General features: G+C 37.1%; 1 protein-coding gene across 1 annotated transcript in view; it reads right to left on the reverse strand.

Moving 5' to 3' along the window:
* Positions 1–3,811: 3,811 nt before the first annotated feature.
* LOC115924689 (probable cation-transporting ATPase 13A3) overlaps positions 3,812–16,148 on the reverse strand; it is a 34,881-nt gene continuing 22,544 nt past the window's right edge. Inside the window, exons 18-30 of the mRNA XM_030987434.1 lie at positions 15,660–15,813; positions 15,068–15,191; positions 14,210–14,334; positions 13,469–13,647; positions 12,167–12,283; positions 11,062–11,294; positions 10,148–10,244; positions 9,378–9,450; positions 8,539–8,689; positions 7,163–7,311; positions 6,732–6,820; positions 4,860–4,943; positions 3,812–4,336 (exon numbers count right to left, since the gene is read on the reverse strand). Of these exons, the coding sequence (XP_030843294.1) occupies positions 4,181–4,336; positions 4,860–4,943; positions 6,732–6,820; positions 7,163–7,311; positions 8,539–8,689; positions 9,378–9,450; positions 10,148–10,244; positions 11,062–11,294; positions 12,167–12,283; positions 13,469–13,647; positions 14,210–14,334; positions 15,068–15,191; positions 15,660–15,813 (1,731 nt within the window). The 3' untranslated portion in view covers positions 3,812–4,180. The remainder of the gene's footprint in view (positions 4,337–4,859; positions 4,944–6,731; positions 6,821–7,162; positions 7,312–8,538; positions 8,690–9,377; positions 9,451–10,147; positions 10,245–11,061; positions 11,295–12,166; positions 12,284–13,468; positions 13,648–14,209; positions 14,335–15,067; positions 15,192–15,659; positions 15,814–16,148) is intronic.

Raw genomic sequence — 16,148 nt, forward strand, 5'->3', positions numbered from 1 at the left:
TAACAATAACATCTAAACATATTGCTTTTACATTTTTTGCATAACCCTGCAGTTTTTTACTTTACCTTTTATGCAAACAGAGTATATTTTCAAAGAATTATATATCTTGTCATATAAAGCGGACTTAACATTGAATGCATACAAGTACAAATTATCTTGCCCCCTTCAGCCTTGCGTCAAGCTCTCTTTCATTTCACCTGTTTTCCTGTTCTGCCTTCAGTCTAATTTTAGTTTAGTTTCTTTTATATCGCATGAAAAAATACAATACATTAACAAAACATAGCATATTTACAGAATTGATATTCGTGAACAATAAAGACATCTACACAGCATAAGTTTGTATGGCATTTACACTAAATAATTTCGAAATTACATGTGAAAAAAGAAGCTTAATAAAATGCATATAGCTTGTAGAATTTAAGTTCCTCACAATAATGTTGACACAGTGTCATTTATAATAAGGTAGAAGTATAATAATTAAACTGTATAATATAAATGATATGGATGATTGATGTAAGAAAGAAGAAAAATAGGAAGAGAAAGTAAAGAATGGGAGTCAGAAGAAGAATGAGAAGAGAGAAAAGAAGGTTTTAGAATAGAATGTTCTAGGTCGGGAGTCACAGTCGGAAGAAAAAAAAAGTGTAGTTGTGCATTACACGTACGAATTCAATAATAACTTTTTGATATGTTTTTTGAAGCTGCCACAGTTTTTAAGCTGTTTGAGATTCGGATCAATAGTGCTCCAGTAGTTTGGTCCTGGGTATCAAATAGTTTTTTCGGCGAAAATTGTCCTGGTTAGAGGTAGATGATAGTTTGCACGTGTTGCATGTCGTGTTTGGTATGTGTGTATAGCGTCATTTTTTGTAAAGAGTTCAATTATGGCTGATGGGAGTTCTTGGCGAGACAACTGAAACATGAATATGCTGAGATTTAAAAGGTGTAAATCATTAACCTTTCAAAAGTTTGTCTTTCGAACATAAAGGCCCGAATTCACAAAGGAGGTTTTCCTTTGTGAATTCAGGCCAAAGGGTCAGTATGTGTCAATAGTTAGCATTACTAGCATTATCATCGTGATCGTTCTAATTTGTTCTAATTTGTTTATACCAGCACATTTCTCAAAGCAAAAGGCGATTTCAGTAATACAATTTTGTTGCAGAAATTAAAGCCATAATTTTATATGTACACTGTACCTGTAATGTTATATCACCTGTAACAATAAGATTTTGTCCTTGAAGCAATGATGCATTACACTGTGTGTCCTTTGTCGTTATTTCAGTTTGCATGCCACTCTCCGGCAATGTCTGTGCGTGTGTGTGTGTGCGCACGCACTGGTGTTTGTGTTGTGTATAATTGTTTATTTTTATCATTTTTATTACAGGTGCTTATCAAAAAGATATGATTATTTACGTCTTGGACCAACCTTTAATTTCACCATCTGAAAGACGAAGACAGAGATGCCGGCAGAGATGCTAACCGTACCACGGACATTACCGCTATACCAACCAACATTTCCCAATAGGTCCGTTTATTAGGTAGGACAAGCCATACAACTTGCCCTACCTAGCAACAATTAAAGTATGCAGTTCGCATCCTGACCTTTCAACTACAAATAATTTAACAGGTTAACAGGTGAAAGAAAAAAGATCTGTTCACTTAAATGTGCATGTACTATGTACAGTGCGTATACAACAAAGTGTACCCATATTTGGTGGCTTCTAATTGAAAAGTTATAACCTATGTTACCTTAAATCATATTTAAAGGTAAAGATGAACTAGTAACCTATCTCATGATACCATGTTCATAGCTGTGCTGCTAAGGATGACTGAACAACAGACTTTTCAAAAAGTATTGTCAAAATCCTCTTGTGCCAAGATTGGGCTTAAGTTATGATTGTGGGTCAAAGGCCATTATGTGCCGGTAATCTCACTCCAAAAACAATGGCTCATTTATTTACATTGACTGGTAGGCGGTTGAGAACAAAAAGGTGTTAATATCAGAACCCCTGGTCTACACATTATACACAGTACAACAGTACAACTTGACAACTTGACTGTCTTTCTTTCTCCCCGGCTCCTCTCTTCTCTTTCTTTCCTCTTTTTGAACTCTCTCTCTCTCTCTCTCTTTTCTTTTCCTTTTTCTTCTCTTTTCTTTTATCTTCTCCTTTTTTCCCCCTTTTTTTCCTTTTTTTTTTTCTTCCTCTTTTTTCCGTCTCAATTTTTTTGCGCCGCTTCAGCCCACCCCTGGATCCGCCACTGAATTGCATCGAATTGACTGGTAGATCTTCAATAGTGAGGTGTTGTAGGTTAAATGCCGGCAGGGGGCGACACACATACATAACGGGAATCCGAGCTACAAAATGATATTTGCTGTAAATCCTTGGGAAAAAAAAGTCAAATTGAGAAGAATTAATAATAACTCTTTGTATGTATTTATTTCTTAAATTGAACAATTGGTACTTGATTATCCAACAAATAAGATCAAAGATTATACAAGTATACATAAACATGAATGGTATATAAAGCTATTCTCCTCCAAATATCTAGACTTATAAAACAAACAGTGTATACGTCCTGAAGAAAATAACACGATCGCGAAGACTTTCGAGAAATCAATTTCAGGGAAATTTCAAAACCCTATAGCACTGCCTATAGATATCATGTCCCGATTACGTAATACGTCATATTAATGTTTATAATAATATTATAATAATTATAATAATAATCCTTTAAAGTCCACTCCAAATTTTATTAAGTTAAACCGAAAAAGGAAATTCTTTCTGCCCAATAATTTATTTATTGATCGTGAGCCCGGCAGCCACTGAGTAGCGCCAGATCGACGTTGCGATATCTCTTATTGTTGAACGCCAAACAAGGTAGCCGGGGTTCGAACCCACGACCTCCTGGTTGTGAGGCGGATGCTCTACTGGCTGAGCCAACACATCTGGGTTAGATGCCAAGATTTGGCAGCAAGCAATGAGAGTATTGTGAGCACTGCACAGGGTTATTGGAATAGACTTTGGTTTATTCTTCAGAGTCTTTGCCATCATGTTAACATAGCATTCTTACAAAGGATTTATATTTCATCATTCTTATCACTTTTGTAAAATCACAGGTTTGTAGGCTTTATTCCTTTCTAACTTGGAATGTCGCATATGTTCCGTTACGGAGTGTTTACAATTTCAATTCTATGATTGTGCTATGTAAATTTTCTGTGAGTACAATGCATTTTTCCTCACCTCCGAAAACATTTTGGGTGAGGAGTCGTGATCTAGTGGATAAATCCAGTGACTTTGAAACACAAGTTACAGGGTTCAAATTATACATGAATGAATGTACTCATTATTGATTATACATTTATAAAAACGCACTATCATTTTCGGCGTACAAGGAAAATGTCGATAAAAAAAATATTTACAAAAAACTGTTATAGATTTTTATATTTCAATATGTACATTCTATTTTGCCACATTGTCAGAATACGTGGTAAGCTATTAAGATGGATTAAATGCATTCCATCTTTATTTTACATATAATAAATTCTTCTTGGTTGCTTTTATCAAAAGTAATCATGTAAATTAAAGCAGGCTCTGGCTTTCGGCAGCTACATTGCTACATCAGTTACACAACATACACATTCATATCATTAACATCGAGAGTAATCTTTTCGTGAACCTCTTATATAAATCCACTCAAACAATTACTGCAAGTCCATAATCATTTTTTTGGTGGAACAGTCTGCTTCCTTCAATCTTGAAGATTCTTGCAATTCTTTGGTGGAGTGTGTGGGTGCATGTTCCAATAATCAACAAGGTACAAGTAAAGACAGCATTGGGTCTTGCTACTGTTTCCTCTCGTCAAGTGGAGACGAAAGGCTTCGACAGGTTGGGCTGTCACGACATTGACTGGGAGGATGTTCAATGTCTTCACATTTCTGGGGAAGAAGGAGTTTCTATGTCCTGGATTGAGGTATGAGATATACTAGTGTGTGAATAGCTTTTTTTGGTCTGATGGATTTGGTGATGTATGCCTCTAGTTTTATTTGACCGTAGCGGTTGACCACCTCATGTGTCATGCCTTTAACTACGTAATCATTTCACCAGCATAAATTCCATCCATTGCCATAGTCAATGTCGTGTCTAATGTCGTCCTCGTGCTCATGCTCGGCTCATCATTCACGGATTTATTCACACGCGATGGTTTCCGACTCGGAAAGGATGTCCATGAGCGGTTTCTTAAGCACAGTGAGTTCGACTCCGTGGTATTTCGGCGCCTTTTTCTTGCGAAAACACTGACACGTGATGAGGTTCATCAATCGCTTAGAGGGCGCCAGAACATACTGCAATGAAAAATAGAATTTATCTTTTAAAATGTTTTAAAAATCTACTTGTCTTACGAGTTGATGATTTTAATTTTACCGGTTTTCTTGTCTGATTAAAATTCTCAAAATTTTTCTATTTACTTATTTTCTTAACTTCATACAAATTTCATAATTTCACTACCCATTGCATTATGTGTACATGAAGTCAAACCGGTGATTCGGCCTATCATCATTCTATTGTACTCTTAGAAGTCCTTATATTAAGAATCAACTCAACGAATGCCATGGATATCAATGTTGTCTGATCTTGTGAATCAATTATTCGCAAAGCACTTTGAAGTTAACAACTGCATACACAATTGTGAATGTTGTCCTTGTTAAAGTAATCGGCGTGACATTTGAGGGTACTGTTTTTTGTTGAACAATATAATCAATATTCATTGCTACATGCCCTTGGAATATGTTTACATAAACAACGCTGGGATTGTCATTCAATCATAACGCAGCTCAATATCTCTTACTTCAGAAGAAGCACACATACCTCGACAGATAACGCAATGATGAAATGCACTGCTGCGAGAAAAAGGATCAGCGCCTTGAAAGTGTAGGAAGGGATATGCTTCAACTGCAATGGGATAAAACGGATGAAAAGGTGGGAAAAGGTTTATCAGTATTGTACATATAACTTTCCTGACCACGTATCCAGTATTTTGCAATATTTAGTACAAAATAATTACCGTCATCAGCTCATATCATTCGTAGAATTTTATTGATCTGGACCATGATATACTCTAGTTCAAAAGATACACATTTTATCACGATATTCAAAGAGGCATAACAGTGCGCTCCCATTGGGAATTCGACACCAATTGGGTGTTCATTTAATAACGGGTGTTTAATCACCATAATAAGCCTTCAGTTTTATGACCAATTAACAGGCCTCATTTGACACTTTACAGTTTCCTCCAATCACACCACATAGAAAAGTCAATATCTTCATTTCCCTCACCCGAACACTCTCAGAGAGACTAGGGGGCATTTCTTAGTGGGACTACGGGTTTACTCTGTGCCAGACTTGTACAACCGTTAGACGTAAAAAAAAGATGTTGTATTGCCCTTGGCGACCGACCCAACAAAATTTGAAATCTACGGTTGGCTCTTTACCGTTTGTTAGAAGAAAACAATGTTGAGCGAATATTATTAAAGTTTTCAGAACTGAGAAATATCAGCCAAAAGAGGAAGGAAAAAAGAAAAAAAAAGTAAAAGAAAAAAAAAGATTACGTCAGACCGACCAACTCATGTTTTGGCACCCAAAGGGCAATACAATTTGTTTTTAAAGTCTAGTGTCAGTGAATTATCATCTACTGCACATTGAAACTGACGACCTGTTTTAAGAAATAAATATTTCTCACAGCAATAATTGAGCGTCGAACCGAGCTTTTTAGAATTGATCATTCTTATACCAATTAGTTGGTTAGGGTTATGCAAATAGAGTTAAATGGAGCTTTGGACCAATAGGTAGTCCAGCCTGTGGACCGTTTCCGCCAAATCGGCTGATACAATAACACGGCCTCAACGTTGACAGTAGACTTTGCCATTCTGCACCCGTTCTTGTATATATTTGTAATTGTTAGCAGAGCTAACTGATTAGCATAAGAATGTTGAACAGGTGCCGTTTTGCAGTATTCAGATTCGATGAGCTTACAAAGCTCATTGACCTAGTTCGACACGCTGTAGAACGGACGTCTGACATGGGGGAGCTATATGGTATAGCATTGTCTTGCCGTCGAAGCGTGGTGCTCCCCAGGATACAGGTATAGTATGTATTATGAAACTTGTACATGTATTGTTTTACAGATTATGCTATAGGGTAGGGAGGCGAAATTGAAAATAATTTATTCACGTTTGAGTTGCGAATCAGGGAAAACGACGGTTAATTTGGGGTATCGCAGGATGATTGGATCGAGATACCACGCTGTGTGTGGGGATTGATGCTTGTGCCGTAGGAGAATAGACCAGTTCACGGTTAGCACATTACTGCAATGACCCCGAATATCCACAGATCTTAAAAACATGAAGAGGTCCCACTTTTTACATTTTGAAATAATCACTCCTACAGCGATGGAGGTGCTATATAAATAGCCTTTGTTTCCCCTTTTCAAAGAATACTTCCACCTGTGTATCATGGATGGCACTGAATGTGCATGAATGAATAATGTTACATAACTTTCATGAACACGTATCCAGTATTTCGTCTCCGTGTATTTCAAAATTTGTTCTGCAATGACCTTTATCTGCTCATGCTCAGACTGCAACCGTGAACTGGCTTATTAAAAAACGGACAGGATCTAGACCCGGATCTGGACTAACCAATGGGCCGCAGCATTATTTACATGTCAGTAGAGGGTCTTACCTTAAATGCTTTGATGATTCTGGCAGGTGGATAGAAAAGAAAGCCGAGGCAGATGAGAAAATCGACTATGAAGACGATCAAAAGAGGAACTGAAAATAAAGGAAAATAGAGGTCAGTAGTGAGTTTTGCTAATAATAATAATAATAATGGAAATTTAAAAAGAAATCATCATTTAATAATATAGACCTAATGATTCACAACTAATGTAGGCCTATATCCCTCCTCCCCCCCCCCCCAAGAAAAAAACCCGGTATATTATTTGTATATGAACTGTTACGGACTAGGCCTATATGTGAAGTAAAAGATACGGGGAATATTAAACGACTCCAAAAGCACAATTTAAGATGAAAGGAAAGACAGATAGACAAAAGTACTTTACGATGTCTATCTTCTCTGTTTAATTGTAAATGATTTTCTCACTTGGTACCTACTGTTTTTGTAAAATCGGTTGCTGTACGGAGGCCCCGGCGTGTTAACGAAAGCTAGGGTAAGGTACTGAAAATTTGCAAGTAGCCAAACTGCCATGTTTTCGTACGACACAACGTTCCTGTGTGCTTCGTCTAGCTCCGAGGGCTCATACCTATAGTTGAATCAGAAATTGAGGAGTTAAACTTATATGCAAATTGCACAAATAAATGCTGACTCTTATTGTTCCTTCTTTTATTCCAGCAATGTTTAGTATACCCCCGAAACACTTCAAGTGTGACAACCGCTTCTTGTTTCTTTTCTGCCCCTTTACCTTTGTCTTATCGTTTTCCTTTTCTATTTTCCCTTTTAGTTTTTGTATGTACTAACATCTTTGATTTTCCCTTTCAGAGATTTTGGTAATTGAGAAAAGGATTGAAACATTTCCTTTTAATTCTAACATTGATTTCTGTCTTAATTTATATTCTTGAGCTGCTTGTGTGAAACGAGGTCTTTTGGTAGGCCTACATCAGGCCTTCTCAACTAGTTTATTAGAAGCGCCAAAACAAAAATGAATTGAGGTTGAAGTGCCAACGTTTGAAGTTTGGTGACTGTGTTACGAGGGAGCGTAGCGACCGAGCCGATACCGGGTGGGGTCCAAGGGGCGAAGCCCCCGGAAGCTAGTGGATTTAGGACTTTTTTGAGGCCCAGATGTGGCATTTTAACACCTTTTTGTTCCATAAAACATCAATAATAATTTCATATTGATGTGAAATAATTAGTACAATTCCTGGCTAAAACCTACACTGGAAGTTAATTATATGTAGTTATTTTTGTGCAATAAACACGGAAAATGTCAAAATGAAGTAAAAATCAAACAAACAAAATGGCTTGCTTACATTTTGGGCTCAACTTCGACTGCGACTTTTTAATTTTTCTGAGTTTTTTTTTATTCTAAAATATAATTTTTTAATGTTGTTCTTTCTTTAATTTTTAATTTTTAATTTTTATTAATTTTTTGAAACAGCCGCGCGCCACTCTGACTGACCGCAAGCGCCACGAGTGGCGCGCGCGCCGCCAGTTGAGAAGGCCTGGCCTACATAGACCTACATAGAAAGTGATTGAAATATTAATAGCTTACGTAGGCTGGACTAAGGCTACGCCATTGATTGTAACAATAATGAGAATAGGGACTTTTAGATTTGCGTGGACTGAAACATGTGACGTCCATTCAAGGCAGTGCATTAAAAGGACGTCGATCGTAGCAATCCCCATTGTCTTCGTGCGAATCTAAAAGTCCGTATTATATTATGATCCATGGGCCTAATGATAAATGATGACAATACCTTACATGGATCCGAATAGAGCTAGGGACAAATAGGACATATGGACCAGGACTTACCATGGTTGATTGAGGACCAGGACCAACACTAGGACTTGGAACCCGATTAGGATCACTACGTGTGCGATGAGGGAGAACACGATAGGAGGGGTGACCAGCTTGGTAATGGGGCGTTTGGTTGATATCTGATGATAGGCCTTGTTGTAACCAACTAAATAGGAAGAATCCAAATACATATTGCATGATAGAGCATTGAAGGAGTGAAGAAAAAAGAAAGAACTGTGACCTTTATTTCCTTTGCTGACGTATCACATGGACCTATTACGCATGCTCGAATAACGACCCTTATTTCGTTTGTGGGAGCACTGTGATATAATTGATGAAAGCTCTTGAATATTTTTATATCTTAAAGGAGTCCCAAATGGAGGATGGATGTAATTTCTGTCTCCACCGATCGAAGTTCACCGCATTGCAATCTCACAGTATAGATCGTACAAATCCGCGCACCTGCCCTGGTTAATAAGATGATGAAACGGATTCAGGACGTACACATGACGAGGCATTTATTTTGCCTAACACGTAATTTTACTAATGACCGGTCATAAGTAAGTGCTAATGACTGGTCATTAGTAAAATCATGTTATAAACATCATTTTTTAATTGTATAATAACACATTCATGTCGTACTGGCAAGTGGGAACTTAGATCCGTGGTCGGGATATAACTCATGTTTCTGCTTCGATTTATTTATCATTTTATTCAAGGAGAAGAAAGAAAAGAAAGAACAAAATCATAGCAGATAGAGATTGCTTGTATTTTGATATTTAATTCATCTAAAAGTCTATGGAATCTGATGAAAATTCCGAGGACCTTGCCAAAATTATGTATTCCTGACTCACCTGCAAGTACGAATGAAGTGCAGAGCACGATGTCAATAATGAAGAACTGCATATCGCCAATGTAGTATTGAACCTACACCCCAAAATGCAAAATATATAAGCACAATAACATATTAAATAGAATGAATTTGAAACGAAATGGATAAGGTGGAAGAAGAACACGTGCAATGGTGGCGTAATCTGTTAGAATACAATGATACCTAAAAATACGAGGTTAAAGTGACCTAATTCAATTCAATTTAGTATTTAAGTCAATTTAACTTTATTTCAGAATCAGCTGCACAAGGCAGAGGTCCATAAAACACATGTTACATATAGATATGGAAAAGAGTGGTGTATAAATATGATGAGTATAATAACAACGAATCTTACATAGAGTATAACAAACTAAACTTTACTACGTTTATACAATCTAAACTGTAACATATAACCTGTATCTGTAAGATTGGTGAAATTAAAGCAATATAACCCTAAGCTGTAACCCTAATTGTAAGATTAAAATAAGAACATGTGTACAAATCTATCGAAAAAATAACTTGTAACAATCTCGGATCACATAACAAACAACAAGAACAGACTATTTGGAACCAAAGGTGAGGGCGTTTTGGTCAGAGGAACCTTAAGCAATTTGAACTTTCTCCGACCGGTGTATTTGTGACATAGAGTATATTCTTATATAGTTACAAATTAATCTATACACATTAATATATTGCTACTGCGACGAGAAGTATAAGCATTGTAATATGGGATGTCGATGGATATAAACATACCGAAGTGAGTACTGTTACAGAGGTGAACATGATGAGACTATACAGAGCCATGAACTTAAACAGACCAAATGACGTCACCATGGCACAACGACCCTCCCTACAAAATGGAACATAGAGTGAGAGAGAGAGAGAGAGAGAGAAAGAGAAAGAGAGAGTGAGAGACTGAATAAAATATAATTAACGTAAAGTTTATTTTGGTCAAAACTGCAGGATTGTGAGGGTTCTAGTTATTTTTTCCCCTTTCATTCCTTGACATAAAATAATAATTCACCAATTTTTTTAACCAAAGTTATAAATGATACAAAGACTATTTCGATGAGTGTGAGTGCGTGTGTGTGTGAGTGTGTGCGTTTGTATACTTGTACTGTGAATGTCTACCCAGTTATTAAACCTGAGCTATGTGTTTTCTTATGACGATCGTATCCATATGCATGTATTAACTGATCAAAAAGGCTAACATGAAAAGGCTCTTTTTGACGAAAAAATGACCTTCTATTTTTCTTAAGATTGTATTGGGTTCAAATTTCATTTTTTTTAAACATAAAATAATTAAACTTCAAACTTTAAGAAGTTATAGGACATAAACACGGACTTGCTGAAAAGCAGTTTTTTTAGGCTGATGTAAGTTTCTTTGGAAATGAATAAATTAAATTCTAAACATTGTTAAAAAAATTACAATCGACTGAAGTTAGCAACTTACTTTATGACTGTCGGGATACATATGCATGTATTAACTGATCAAAAAGGCCTTTTTTGACGAAAATTTGACCCTCTATTTTTCTCAAAATTGTATTGAATTCAAATTCCATTTTTTTTCTTTAATACATAAATGATTCAACTTCAAACTTTAAGAACTTATTGAACATAAACATTGTGTTAACAAAACTTCCAATCAACTGAAGTTAACAACTTACTTTATGACTGTCGGGATACAGCTGATTGTTGCCGTTTTAGAGGTGAACGGAGCCGCTACGGATGCCTCGGCCTCTGAGAGAGCTATGCCGACATGGGCTTGTTTGAGAGCACCGCAGTCATTTGCACCATCTCCACACATGCCAACAGATAGACCCAGTGACTGGAGCGTTTCGACCAGCTGTGATTTTTGGTCAGGGGACATCCTGGCAAATATTACACCCTGCGCTGCGATCTGTATTAATTCAAACATTTTGGAAAATAAAATCTTTAAATGAAGGTTGAAGTACCGTGATAAAATTCTTCACAATTCTTGAGTCCATGTTTAAGTCAAGAACGACAAGCTCGTCTATTTGTCAAAACAATATTGATGACATAATAAGATTTGAGAGGTTACGACCGCGCACACGGCACGCTCAATCGGTTAATCAGATATGTCTTTCGCAAAATTTAGTTTGGTAGTTTGAACTCTGTTCAACTTGGGGAAACGTTTGTCATCCTCTTTGTGAATATCTATCAAATTGACATAGTTACATGTACATTGGACGCTCAGATGATATGGGTGGTAATGATGTAGTTCTGATGCATTTCTTGGAAATCAGTGATATTTTTGTTTAACTCTGAATGGATGTGAAAAAAACATTACGAGGAGTTGTTAGCATAACGATAAGCTTTGGGGTGTTAAAAAGAAATGCACATTACTGTTACTTTTATTTTCGTTTCTAATTAAATATTTTATACAGATACTTTGATTTTTTTTTCTTTCTGTCCAAACGGTTTGATTGGCTTCACGTCAATTTATGTGTACCTACAATGAAAATCTATTCCTAGTGTATGAAGACCAATTTACCTCAACAACGACTAAAACCGTTTTTAAAATGAAGCTTTAAATTTCACTGGTGACTTCAAGAAGTATGGTGAGCGTGTCCCACTCTCCTCTAGTTTTTTCTTTCTCTTTCCTTCTCTCTATTACAGCGCATAGAAACATACTATCTGTGATATGTGCTTTATAAGTATAGTATATTATTATTATCACTACAAGTAATATCATTATTATTGTATTATCATCATTATTGATATCATTATGATCATAATGATTATTATTACCTTTGGCATTATTTGGGGGTAATGATCTCGAATGATGCCGAAGGTTGTACCGTCACAGGCTATCAATGGGCTCTCTTCTCCCTGCTGGGAAATGAGCACTTTATCTTCTTTCATCGTCTAGAATTACAGGAAAACGATAAGAAGTGGTGGTGGATTTGTTCGTAGTAATGATAGTAATAGCAATTGTAGTATCAACAGTATAGTAATAGTAGTAGTAGAAGTATGGGTAGTAGAAGAAGTGGTGGTAGTGGTGGTGGTGGTAGCAGTAGTGTTAGTAGTAGTAGTAGTAGTAGAAGTAGTAGTAGTGGTGGTGGTGGTGGTAGTAGTGGTAGTAGTAGTGGTAGTAGTCGTAGTAGTCGTAGTAGTAGTAGTAGTGGTGGTGGTGGTGGTAGTAGTGGTAGTAGTAGTGGTAGTAGTGGTAGTAGTCGTAGTAGTAGTAGTGGTGGTGGTGGTGGTAGCAGTAGGAGTAGTAGTAGTAGTAGTAGTAGTAGTAGTAGAAGTAGTAGTAGTGGTGGTGGTGGTGGTAGTAGTGGTAGTAGTAGTGGTAGTAGTAGTAGTAGTAGTAGTAGTAGTGGTGGTGGTGGTGGTAGTAGTGGTAGTAGTAGTAGTAGTCGTAGTAGAAGTAGTAGTAGTGGTGGTGGTGGTAATAGTAGTGGCAGTAGTAGTAGTCGTAGTAGAAGTAGTAGTAGTGGTGGTGGTGGTGGTAGTAGAAGTAATAGTAGTAGTAGTGGTGGTGGTGGTGGTGGTATGGTAGTAGTAGTGGTAGTAGTGGTAGTGGTGGTGGTGGTGGTGGTAGTAGTGGTAGTAGTTGTAGTAGTAGTAGTAGTAGTAGTAGTCGTAGTAGAAGTAGTAGTATTGGTGGTGGTGGTAGTAATAGTAGTAGTAGTAGTAGTAGTAGTAGTAGAAGCAGTGGTAGTGATGGTGGTGGTGGTAGTGGTGGTGGTGGTAGTAGTAGTAGTAGTAGTAGTAGTGGTAGAAGAAGTAGTCGTGCATGAAGCAGTAAATAATAAAAGTCATTACTGCAAAGAAATGCGTCACAAATATTTCATGCAGTGGTTTTACTTTCAGTAGAATAAAAAAGTTATTTGTGAAAACACATTGTTTATTGAAGAAGGCTTTAAAATGTATTAAAATAACATCAAACATATTTATTAATAACATTAAAACATACAATAATAACTATTCCAAAATAATTTTAAAAAACCTACTGAGAAGGTGAATTGTATCAAGTACAATCACTTTTTAAGATTACACAAGAGGCAGACTGAAACAAAATCAAAACAATTCCTGAATTATTCTCACCCCATTTGTATCGCAATTATTATCGACGTCTCTCTGCACGTCATCGACCAGAGGTGTAATGACGAGTTTGGCCTTCAAGTGGTCGTGGGGAGGCCCGGCTTCGACGCGCATGATGGTTGCGCCTGGTCGAACCATGCCGCATTCCCGCCCCACGTTGATCGCTGTGAAGATGTTGTCTCCTAGCAAAAAGTATGCCCCCAAAGGATGGAAAGTAGACAGTCATTATCACATTAAAAACCAAACAAACAAACATGCAATTGAGTTCAATGTGAAATAGCAGAACATGGAAGGGAATTATGGGCCGATCTACAACTGCAGAAAAAAAATCGTCTGCATCCCTATTAAAGCGAACATCGGCATGTACATGTATATGACGTTAGCTATATTTTTTCGTAGACTTGTGACGGAGAGAGGAGGTATGGGGGGAAACAGACAGAGAGACACACACACAGAGGGGGCACAGCGACAAGATAATATACAAGCTCGAATAGAAGGAGAAAGAGATTGTGAAGAGAGACAGAGACAGAGAGACAGATAGAGGGACAGACCGAGAAAGAGACAGAGAGAGGGAGAGAGTGAGAGACAAAGACGAAAAAGAATAAGAAGAAGGAGATGTAAAACTGACAGTAGGCACAATTACCATCATGGTGATATTCGGTTTTAAAAAAAGAGTAAAATAATGGTAATGGCCGGTTTTAAAAAAAGGGGAGGGGGAATAAAGTAATATTTGATTGAAATTACCTGTCACCATGATGGTTCTAATATTGGCTTCATTTAGTTCAGTAATGGCGGGAGTCGTAGCAGGTTTCAGTTTGTTTTGCATTATCAGGAGACCAGCGAATTCCAGATCGCACTCCACTATATCTCTACATACATGCCAGACGATAAAATACAAATGGAATTTAGATATAGACAATTCTGTTCAAAACAGCTTCTGACATAGTCGAACAGAAACAGTTGTAACTCCATCGACATCCCATTAACAAACAGCATTACAACATTGATATCAGCTGACCTTAAACTTCGAGATGATAATGACGAAAGTCGTTAGAAAGAAGTACTTAGAAGATGATGATGTGGATCCTAATCAAATGATTGGTTGAGAGCGTACACGTGACCAGGCATTTATTTCGCCTAACACGTATTTTTTTATAATGACCGGTCGTTAGTAAAATCATGTTATAAAACAAATAAAACATAATTTTATAAAACAAATAATACACATCATTTTGTTCGGGCATTAGTTAAATTACCCAGACTCGGTTAGCAATTTGCCAAAGCATATAAATTTGAGAACCACATACTGATGATGATGATTATGATGATGATGATCGGGAGGAGCGGTGGAGGGGTTAAGGAGGTGTAGGATGAGAAGGAGGAGGAGAAAGAGGAACGCACCACATCATGATGATGATAATGATGAGAAAAAGTATTGTGTTTTTATTAAGATAATGACCGTGATGATGCCGATGCCAAGGATGATGACAATGGGAATGATAATGAAACAATGATTATAAAAAATAATAATGATAGTGGTACTAAATTCGGTTACGAACCTGACGACGAAAACAATGATGATAATTTTATAGTTTTACTAACCTCTGGATCCTTGAAAGTTCATTGGGATCGTCTGGGTTGATATCGATGGGTTTCCATGCCAATGCAATTAACCTCAAGCCCTGTTTTGTGAATCCATCTAAAACGTCTTGGAAGTCCAGTGGCACTATTAAAAAATAAGAAGAAGATACGAGATATTGCATTTAATGGAACACTTCTTTGACAATTCAGCAAAATTTCTTTTTTTCAGAAATCCTTCCCATTAAGATTAATTTACATTGACAAACTGTGATGACATTGTGATTTCTTTTGTTACAGTGTATGTTTGACCAAGTCTGCGTCCTCGATAAATAGGGATGATGGGCTGACAATTTAACAGCTCCAATCCTACATATCCCCCATAAACAGTTGTTCCGGGTTTTAATTCGTCCAAAGAATATGTTTAGTGTTAGGGTTTCAATTGTGTTTTAGGTTATGTTTAGGGTTACATTTGGTTGGCTATACTGTAAGACGTCATTAACATTGTTTTCCAGAACTCAACTTAACCTTTACTATAGGCGTATTTTCGATCTTGTAGGACCTCTTAGTAAACGTGAAGGGAGTGCGTGTGGGAGGGTCATGTTATTCTCGTTACCTGTGTCTTTTTGTGAGAGCTTGGAAATCTTTTCTGGTGACCCCTTCGCAAGGGCATATGTCTTCCGGGTCACTGTATCCATGGCAATGACACACATGGTCTGAAGAGCCGACGCGAAAGGAAATATCTTTAACGTCGCAATTTCGGTTAACTCCTGTGAAAAGACAAAGTATAATGTACGTATTGTGGGGTAGCTACTACTCCTAGTGAAGCTTCGATCAATCTTCCTGCCATACCAATAGTCATATTTGTAACATGCATGCTGTTTAACTAGTTTGATTAATGTATCTGACGTGTAAAGGGTATATAAATATAACGGTAATAATAGCAACGTAAAGATTGTAACGCTATGCAATTTGCACCTTTTTAGGTTGCCCTATTCTGAGATTATGGTGGCCCACAAGGGACATAGCGTATCATGAACTTTGTTCTGAAATATGCGAAAAAATATGCAACTTGTCGCATATTTTGTCGCGAATTTCACAGCAA

This window comes from Strongylocentrotus purpuratus, unplaced genomic scaffold, assembly GCF_000002235.5.
Source record: "Strongylocentrotus purpuratus isolate Spur 01 unplaced genomic scaffold, Spur_5.0 spur5_scaffold_16, whole genome shotgun sequence".
NCBI lineage: Eukaryota > Metazoa > Echinodermata > Echinoidea > Camarodonta > Strongylocentrotidae > Strongylocentrotus > Strongylocentrotus purpuratus.